This window comes from Pongo pygmaeus, chromosome 16, assembly GCF_028885625.2.
Source record: "Pongo pygmaeus isolate AG05252 chromosome 16, NHGRI_mPonPyg2-v2.0_pri, whole genome shotgun sequence".
Lineage (NCBI taxonomy): Eukaryota > Metazoa > Chordata > Mammalia > Primates > Hominidae > Pongo > Pongo pygmaeus.
The window spans coordinates 98,724,899-98,734,406 of NC_072389.2; the positions used below are offsets into that span (position 1 = coordinate 98,724,899).

At 59.0% G+C, this 9,508-nt stretch overlaps 1 protein-coding gene across 1 annotated transcript in view; it reads right to left on the reverse strand.

The window, feature by feature from the left end:
- Window positions 1-466: 466 nt before the first annotated feature.
- Window positions 467-9,508, reverse strand: part of RGMA (repulsive guidance molecule BMP co-receptor a) — a 45,597-nt gene continuing 36,555 nt past the window's right edge. The window contains exons 3-4 of the mRNA XM_054451844.2: window positions 8,986-9,500; window positions 467-2,747 (exon numbers count right to left, since the gene is read on the reverse strand). Of these exons, the coding sequence (XP_054307819.1) occupies window positions 2,040-2,747; window positions 8,986-9,500 (1,223 nt within the window). The 3' untranslated portion in view covers window positions 467-2,039. The remainder of the gene's footprint in view (window positions 2,748-8,985; window positions 9,501-9,508) is intronic.

Here is a 9,508-nt window from a genome sequence, read left to right on the forward strand (position 1 = left end):
TATGAGAAGACGAGCACCGGCAGGGAGGGTGGCAGGCAGTCCCACAGCTGGGGCTCCAGGCTGACAGCGGTGGCTGAGACGGAGTCATCCCGGATCTCAGGCCAGCCCACCCATCTCATCCCAGAGGGCACCGTATGTCTCTCCACCATGTGGTCACCTGTCTCCCTGACTGTTCCACTGTCACTAGAACAAGAGGACCTGGGCCTGCCAAGCTCCAAAGACAGCTCATCGTGAGGAGGAAAAGTAACTTTACAGAAGCAATGCGTGGTGGTTGTTAAACTGCTGCATCTTCTATCTGCCTTCACAACCTTCACACGCACATACACACGCGCACACATATGCGTACATGCACATGCATACACACACACACACACACACACACACTTGCTGCAGGGGATCCCAAAGTCCAACCTCCACCCCCCTCAAGGGAGCCAAAGTCTGTTCAGAAAACAAACTCCAACATGTCTAAAAGAAAATAACAAAAAAAACCAAACTTTACTTGCATTTAGCCATTAATAAATAATTTACAGTATGTACACGCGGTGACACTCCACACAGGTCGCAGACACGTGGACGCAGTGAGGGGTCCCCACTTCCAAGCAGAACGTGAGCAAACACAACCAAAATAAAGTGCTTCACTTTTTACTTCCAACATAGGGACCATCTAACACCAGCAGGGAGAGGGAGGGGCCGGGCCCCGAGCGCCCTCCCACTCGCCCACAGGACCTCTTGGAGGGAGGGGGAGACACACGTTCTGCAGCCTCCTGGCCAGTGTATGAGAGGTCCCTGGGGAACAGCAGAGGGGCTGCTGATGGGTGGGTAGGGTGTGGGGCTGTAGGGCTGCTGGCAGGATCACCCTCCGGGGCCTGGCTGCACTTTTGGGAGCGAAGCCTGGCTTTGTGCTGTGGGCATAGCAGCACAGGTGGGACTGTTCTGGGCTCCTGGATGAGCACCCTGGGCTGAAATGAGGCGGGAGCCAGCGGCAAGTCTCTCCTGGCTGTGTGGCCACAGGGCTTAAGGGAAGAGATCAGAGGTTGAAGACCCTGCCAGGGATGCTCAGAGCTGAGAGTCTTAAGACCCTGCTCCTCTCCCCAGACTCCAGACGTGGATGGACCCGGTTGGGGGCTCTCGGGGTTGTGAGGAGGAAGCAGAGGATCAGGGCAGGCCAGCTGGCCCCATCCACTGGGTCTCCTGCCACACCCTGGTGCCCAGGCTCCCCTGCCCAGGAGCTCTTGCACCTGAAGGAGGGAGAGGAACAGAAGTTAAGGATCTCTTCTCTGTTTAGACATTTAGAACCAAGCACTTCAACTTTCTAAGCACAGGGTGGAAAGGGCGGGGGCCCAGGCCAGAGACGGGCAGTTGAGCAGGTGCCTGAAAACCGCGACCTGCACTGGTACCCACAGCAGCCAGGTAAGCACGGGCAGGGAAGCCACAGGCCAGAAGGCACCAGGCGGGCACGACCTACTGGCCAAAAGGTTCCATCAGTCTGCTAAGGTGCCAAGCAGCGCCCTGGGAGTGCCCTGCCTGGGGCCAAGCCCCAAGGATGCCTCCCTGTGTGGCTGGGGTGTCCCCGCTGGCCTAGGGGGTTCGAGTGTGCTCTCGTGTAAGAGTGTGTGCGTGCGTGTGGTGGGCACAGGGGGCCCCACGGATCGGCGAGCAGCAGTCGGCCGGGCCTTTCAGTGCATTGCGAGGGGGAAGGAGCTGACTCTGACGGTTCCCAGTGTGTCTCTGGTGGGGGTGGGGGGCTTCAGCCTGAGGGGCTGTTTTGCACATTCACACTGCGGGGGCGGGGCGAGGGGAGCTGCTCTCCCTCTCACACAGCTCTACTGTCACAAACATCACGGCACCAGTCACCACAACCTTGTCACGTGCACTAGAAGGGGAGGGGTCCCTGCCTGAGCCCTTGGCAGCAGGCGGTCCCTGGCGTTCTGCGGGGCCATAGGGGACACGCCAGGAGATCTGCACCCCGTTGGCGGTCCCAGCCCACACAGGGAGAAGCCCAGAGGACAGAGCCCGCGCCTCCCTCCACATCTACGCGTCTAGCAGAACACAGGGAGCAGGGCCAGGAGCAGGACGAGGGCGCCCAGGAGGGGCCGGGGGGCCAGGGGCAGCCCCGCAGCCGCCCTGCCTGGCAGGTCCCGAGTCCTCTCATACAGGTGCAGTTTGTCTTTGTTGGAGTGGAGCATCTTGACATCCTCCAACGCGTAGTAGGCGGCCAGTGTGAAGTTCACGTCACCCGTGGTGAGGAGGTCGAAGATGCAGGCCTGGTAGTACAGGTCCTCCACCGGCAGCTTCTCCTTGCACTTCGCCACGGCTGTCTCGTATGGGAAGGTCTCGGGGGCTGTGGGTGCAGGGCTGGCGGCTGCCAGCCTGCGGGCACCGGTGCCCTCAGCGTTGGTGTGGAAGGCCTGGAAGTCGATCTGCTGGTTGAGGGGGCAGCCCCGCAGGCAGAGGTAGAGACCCTGGCTGTCCCAGTCCTCCACAGCATTGACCACTTCCTCTGGCATGCGGACGGCAAAGGTCAGGTAGCGGCCCACCTGGCGCACCACGATGGTGGTGCCGATGTACTTGGCCTGGATTTCCACGTGCTGGCCTGACACCTTCTCAGTGATCTTCAGGCTGTTGGCCCCGTGCTTGTCCCCACCGTTCTTAGAGCCATCCACGAAGGCGGCCGGGAGCTCGTCCATCTCAGCCTGGTACACCTTCTGGTCCACGCACTCCTGGAAGTTCTTGAAGATGATGGTGAGCTGCCAGGGAAAGGGGCAGAGGAGAGTGGGTGAGGCACAGCCCCACACTTAAGATGCTCTAGACTGAGAGGAGGGCACGAAGGATCCCCAGGGATGCCCCAGACACTCCCTTCCCCAGGTTGGACAGACCAGTTCCACCTGCGCAGCTGTGCACTTCACATTCTTTAAATCAAAACAACTTGCCCTTTTTACTTTAAAAAGTGACTTAGAAAAATGTTAGGCCACTACCCTAAGTAGAAAACTAGCTCTTTTACTATATAGGAAAGTGAACCATAAAAATAAAAGCATAGATAATTAAAAATAAAAGGTCAAAAGCCCAGTGTGGTAGGCTGAATAATGGCTCCCAAGAAGAACATGCCCTAATCCCTATAACCTGGGAATGTTCCCTTAGATGGCAAAAGGGACCCTGCAGATGTGATTAGGTTAAGAACACTGAGATGAAGAGATTATTCTGGATTACCTGGGTGGGCCCTAGATGGAATCACAAGTATCTTTATAAGAAGGAGGCAGAGGGAGATTTGACTAACTAGGACAGAGGAGAAGGTGAGGTGATCAACAAGACAGAGATTCGAATGATGTGGCCACAAACCAAGGGATGCTGGCAACCACCAAAAGCTGGAAATGGCAATGAATGGATTCTCCCCTGGAGTCTCCAGAAGGACCAGCCCTGCTGATACCTTGATTTTATCCCCATGAGACATGTTCTTAACTTCTGGCCTCCATAATTATAAAACATTTCTGTTGGTTTGAACCACTCAGTTTATGCTAATTTGCTACGGTGGTGATAGGGAACGAATATGGTTTGCAAACATCTTGCATGACAGTGGTACTGGAGCACAATTCCTGACAAAGGACCCAAGCAAATGTCTGAACATTGTAGCAGATGGAACAGAGGGAAATGATGCTCAAAGAAAGAATGAATAGGGCAAAATCCATACAAGCAGGCAGAGGCAAGCAGAAGCCACTGTCCCAAGGCTGCTGAAAGGGGTCCCCAAGCTGGGCCATGGGGGAGGGGAACAGGAAAGGAGGAAGGTGCTGGTCGGTAAAAGGGAGATGGAGGTTCCAGGCTGAACGCGCAGCCCTGGCCAGGGCTGGAGCAGGGAGGCTCCTTTCTGCTGGAGCCTGTGGCCAGGGGTGAGGGGCTGGACTGAGCTGCTGGAGAAGCAGCTGGCTGGGTGGCACTGTTCTCCTCCTGAGAGCCAGACACAGGCGCACTGGCTGCATACAGCATGCCACGCACTGCGTGTATTACTTCCAGTCTCATGCGACACTGCAAGGGTCAGTGACATTACCCCAATTTTCCAGATGAGAAAATGTAGGCTCAGAGAGAGGCAGTAACTTGCCTAAGGTCACACAGCCAGCAAGAGGCAGAGCTGGGATTAGACTCTGGGTTTCCAGACTCTGGGTTCTCTTGGCCACAAGCCCACAGGGTGGGAGGCCTGAGAGGAGGAGGGCTGGTGGCCAGGGGAGCAGGTAAGTTTCCTCTGCTGTCCCCGTCCTGGGTGGTGTCTGGCTGTTCTTTCCTCCCTAACCCTAAGTAGGCTATCTGGGTTGGAAACAGAGAAATTGGGAGAGAAAAAACCACCCCCTCTTCCACTCCTTTCCCAGGTGCCAGCTGTTTTGCCATGGGAGCTCTGGGTACCTTGGTCCCCCTGGACCAAGGGCAGCTGGAATCTGGACTCCCAGCCTCAAGCCAGGGAGGGAAGTGGGGGGAAGGGAGCAAGGTGGCACCCAGGCCTTTTGGGACCTCCTGCTAAAACCCCACCTTTATCTGCTGCACTACCCTCCCCCAGGCCCGGCAACTACCCCCACCACGAAGCCCCAACCCCTCACGCCTCTGTAGGTCAGGGCTCACCCCTCCCCACCCAGGAGAGGGTCTGGCCAGCTAGCTGGCTGGCTGACATAGCTCCCAAGGGATCCCACCCCAACCCGGCCTCAGAGGGTCTGCAGGCTGAAGGGGTCTGAGCAAGGGGGAGCCGCTGATGACATGCACAGCCATTCTCCGCCTGGGCACTTGGGAGAGGCATGAGGACTGCCTGGCCGGCTCTCTGGGTAGAGGGCAATGCTGCCAAGTGCCAAGGGAGTTTCTGGCCTAACAGTAGATGTGTGGCGAGGGCACAGTGCGAGGTGCTAGAAAGCAACAGGAAATAAAAAGCTGCTCTGATGGGAAGGCAAGGCAGGGAAACCACAGAAGGACCTCAGCTCAGGCAGGAGAATCGCAGGAAGGTGGAAGGTGGGGTCTGGCCAGGGATGCAGCAAGAGGCCATCCTGTTCTCTGGGGCTCGGAGGCCAGGGGTGCAGCAGAGTGGTCTCAGTTTGGGGCGGGCTGGCCCAGGGCCATGGCCTCAGGGCCAGGTGCTAAGAGGCCTGAGGCCTGGAAAGGGGGTCCCAGAACCTTCTAGCCAATGGGGTATTCAGAGCCACTAGAGGTGCCCCTGGCTGTGTTGCTGTGGCTTTGTGGGTTCCCCATATTGGCATAAGGTTTCGGGGTGACAAGGTGGGGAGAACTGGTAGCCTGAGGGGTGTGGAACCCCCAGAACAGAGGGAGACCCTAGGCCAAGGCTTCTGAAGAAGGAAAATCCTGTCCTTTCACATGTTAGTCAGAAAGGCAAGGCTGGGAGGAGCTGAACGAGGGGCAGGCTGCTGGAGGACTTTAAAAGAAATGGCAGTCTTTCATGAGCCCGTTCATCTCGGGCACCCGGCGCTGTGCTTTCTGTGCCTGATGGAGACTGCCTGGGGCTGGGACTCTGCGGGAGTCCATGGAGCGCAGCACCAGGAGGACCCCAAGCGCACAGCTCCTTGGGCACTGGACTCGATTTCCTCACCTCCCTTCCTACAGGGGTCCCAGCCTGGCCCCAGGACACGGCACGCTTCCCGTTTGCCATGGGATGTCAAAGGTGGCTGCAGCTGCAGCCTCTCCATCCAGCATGGAGCCCTAAGCCTCGAACCTGATGAAATTGCTGCTACTCTACCATTCCTGACCTATGGAAATGGCGACTTCATACGGTTCAACCTCCTACTTCTTCCTTCTTTCCACCCACTGGCCAGCCCACCTTGGTGTGGAGGCCGCCTGGGGGGGCCGGAGGTGGGCCAGCCAGGGTGGTCTGGGCTGTGGGTGGTCCTGCCATGCGGGGAGGATGGGGGACTCTGGTGTCCCTGCCTGGTGTGCAGGGCCACACAGACACTGGGGGTGGGGGGGGGGGGCGTCCTGCTTTCCAAGTGCCATCAGTCTCCCTGGAACAGGAAAGGCTGGTTTTGCTCTAACCACCATCTCTTGCAGAGACAGCCTCCTGGAAGGCTGACAGGCTGCTTGACTCTTCTTGGCACCGGTGCCAGGGACTCAACCACAAGTAACAGCATGAAAGGGGCCTGTCGAAAGCTGGCGGCTCGCTGCCAACACAGCCACGGGCGGGCTGCCGCTCCTGCCTCTGCTGCTCCCCCTTCTGAAGGGGCCCTGGCCCTTTCCACTGCACCGGGCACGAGGCAGAGCCCGGGCTGCATCAGCTACTATTTACGGAGCACCAACTCCATGCCAGGCCCGGTGCTGGGGGCTGGGGGTACACGAGGGAGAAGATCCCTGTGCTTCAGGGGGTCATAGACTAAGCAAATGAATCATGCAGAGGGACAGGCTGGCAAGTGCTATGGGGAAAACTAACCAGCGGGGAAAGGAAGGGGAAGGCGCAGGACTCGAGTTCCTGTCCTCTCCTGAGTCTCGGTTTCTTTGTCTGTAAAATGGGTATTAGCAGCACAGCTGGGAAGAGGGTGATGGAGCAGGAGGCTGGGTACAGAAGGCTGTCCCACGGGGGTAAGACACTGGCTAAAATGTCCACGTAGAAAACACTAGATCTTGATCGTCCACAAGAACAGAGGGATTGGCTGATTGGCTGATACTGCCAGGATCATGAGAAAACAAATAAAGGCCCCTAGTGACACCCAGGTGTTTGGGGCCAGCTTCATGCACACACAGCTTGCACATGGAGCTTCTGCACAAGAAGGCAAATCTCATGGCTGCAAGGTCAGGGTCAGGCCAGGCAGGGGCTGGACACACTCTGGGAAGCCTGAGGAGGCGCCCTCAAGGGCAGGTGTGCAGGGACAGGTGGAGTCTGGCTGGCTGAGAGGGGAAAGGAGAGTGGGTTCCAGTGGGTGGCAGAGTCTGGCAGGCCCAGAGGGCTCATCATCTTGGAGATGAAAGTCCCTTGCCTTTCCCTGCTCCCTGCAGACACCAGGGTGCTCTCCCACTCCGCCTGCTTTGGGTGTCGACTCCTCTGTTCCTCCATCTGGAAACTCGCGCTGTGCTTCAGGGGCGAGCTTGGTGGACGGGCTCCCCAGTTCTCTGGACAGAGCCAAGGCTCCCAATGGCCTTCAACATCCTGCTGCCCCAGCCCCCATCACCAGCTCCCCTTTGCTGGTCTTTGCTCTTCACTAGCCTGGGAGCTTTTGGGAGGGAGGGCAACAACTAGCTCAGAGGCTGGCACAGATGCAACGTCTGTTAAGTGTTTGCTCCATCAATGAGTGAACAAACACACCTGAGTAATGGAGGCCTGACAGACAGGCGGGGGCAGGCCAAAGCTGCCTGAAGCCAGCCACCGATGTTCTCACCGGGGGACCACAATACCCCAGTCTGGCCCGAGTTCTGAGACTGACTCGGCCACAGACACTGACGCTGTCACTGTCTGGCCTCCAGCAGAGCCTGGTTGACAGGGCTGAGCTCTCAGCCTGCTGAGATCGAAGGTGGCCTTCGGTTGCAGCAGAAACGGGCTGGGTTGGTGAAGCTCTGCTTCATACTCTTCTGGAAGCCTCCATGCTGGGATAGGAAGGGAAGTTCTCCCTTCACTGCTCCACCCCATCACATCACCCCCATCCATAATGGGGGCAGCAGCCCAGCCTCCCTGCGCACAAATCACAGATCCTCCCCGGTGTGTGGCTTGGCTCTGTTGTCGCATTTGGTGCTTCTACCCCCTGGGGTCTGGAGGAGCAAGCCACCTGGGGTCCACATCTCTCTCACATCCTCAGACCTCCCTGTGCACCCTGCCAGCCCTTGGGAACCTGCAGGATGGGCCACGGAGGCCAGGTCCCCTCTGAAGCGTGCCGCTGCCTGGATTTAGAAGCTGCAGCCTCAGGCTCCTGGCGTCCGTTTGTCTTGGCTCTCAGGAGGGCGGGTGGTGGCGAGGTGCAGGGGCCGTGAGGGAGGTGGCTGGGTCCTTGATGCAGGCCCTGAGTATGCAGAGGGCTGCGGGGGCACAGGATGGAGTGTACCGGCTACAAGTCTTCTCCATTAGGCGTCATGGTCTGGTGCCAAGGGCCCGCTTGGGAATCCACAGGGTGAAGATCTGCTTATTTCCCGCCCAGCCAGGGCCCAGAAAGCGACCCCCTGCAGGCAGGCAAGGGCCACCGGAGCAGAGGGAAGTGGCAGGGATGGAGCATTTCCCTGGCTGCCAGGTCACCTCGCTGTCCTCCTCTGAGTGTGGAGGGGTGGGAAGGAACAGAAATGCCCTTGTGGTAAATCTGGCACTGCCCGACACACGGCCTTCCAACTGGCTCTTCCTAGGAAAACAGACCCACTGCCACTTCGCCAAGATGGAAACCCCAGGGGGCACCAGTGGGCCGGGCACTGGGGAGAGCGGACGTGTCCCCATCGCCTGAACTGGGAGCCACCAGCTTCCTTCCTGGCCTTGAGGTCTTGCCCTCTGGCTAAGTCCGAATGTGAGGCCACAGGGCATCCTCCCCAAAAGCAGGTAGGGGAGGGAGGCCTGGGGTAGACATGAGTGTCCACTTGCGTGGGCCCATGGCTGTGTGTGTGGCTGCGGCCCCATGAGCAGGACCTGAATCCTGTTGCCCACATGCTGAGGCCTCCTTGGGTCGGAAAACCAGCAGCCCTCAGTGGCCTTGTGGGGCCGCTGGGAACATGCCAGGTTCTGGAGTCACCTGGGCCTGGGGCAAATTCTAACTCAGCATCCCAGTTGACTATGCACTTGGGGTGGGAAGGTCACTTGGCCTCTTAGAGCATTAGGCTCCCCATTTGTGAAATGCAGCTATGCCCGCCAGGCCGGGCTGGCTCGAGGAAGGAGGGGGGAAGCTGAGACCCACCCCTTGGGATGCTCAGGGAGGGTGCTCCTGTGTCCCTGCTCCGCTCCGTCTTCCCCCATTCCCAGGCACCCGAGGCCCTCTCAGCCTCTGTGTCCACGCAGGGCAGAGAAAAAGGGCACGGCTGTGCCCTACAGCCGCCCCTCCCCCTTACCTTGCTGGTGGCAGTGGCCGCTGAGCCGGGCAGCACAGGTGTGTTGGTGACCTGCACGTTCAGGTAATTATTGTCGATGAGAGGCCAGGCGCCCTGCACCTTGCAGGTCTGGAAGCGGTCTGTGAAAGTCCTGAGGTGCGGGTCCCCGAAGAGGCCGCAGTGCGTGTAGTTGGGGGTGGCCGAGTGCTTGTGAAAGCTCTTCTCGTAATGGCAGATCTCGGGGCTGTCCGAGCGCTCCTGGCTGTCTCCGACCGGTGGGAGCGTGCGCAGGCGTGGCTGCGAGGTGGGGCCATCCTTGGAGCAGTTGTGCTGGCTCATGAGGTCCTCTATGCCATGGACGGCCGAGTGGTAGGCCAGGTCACCCCGGCAGGTGCGGGCCGTCCGCCGCGTGCACAGGGCGTAGCTGCGCAAGGCTGCGCAGAACTCGGGGGTGTCGTCTGAGGCTGGTGCGTGGCTGCCCGACGTGGCGCTCCAGAACTCAGAGTTGCACTTGAGGATCTTGCACGGGGAGGTGGCTGAGGAG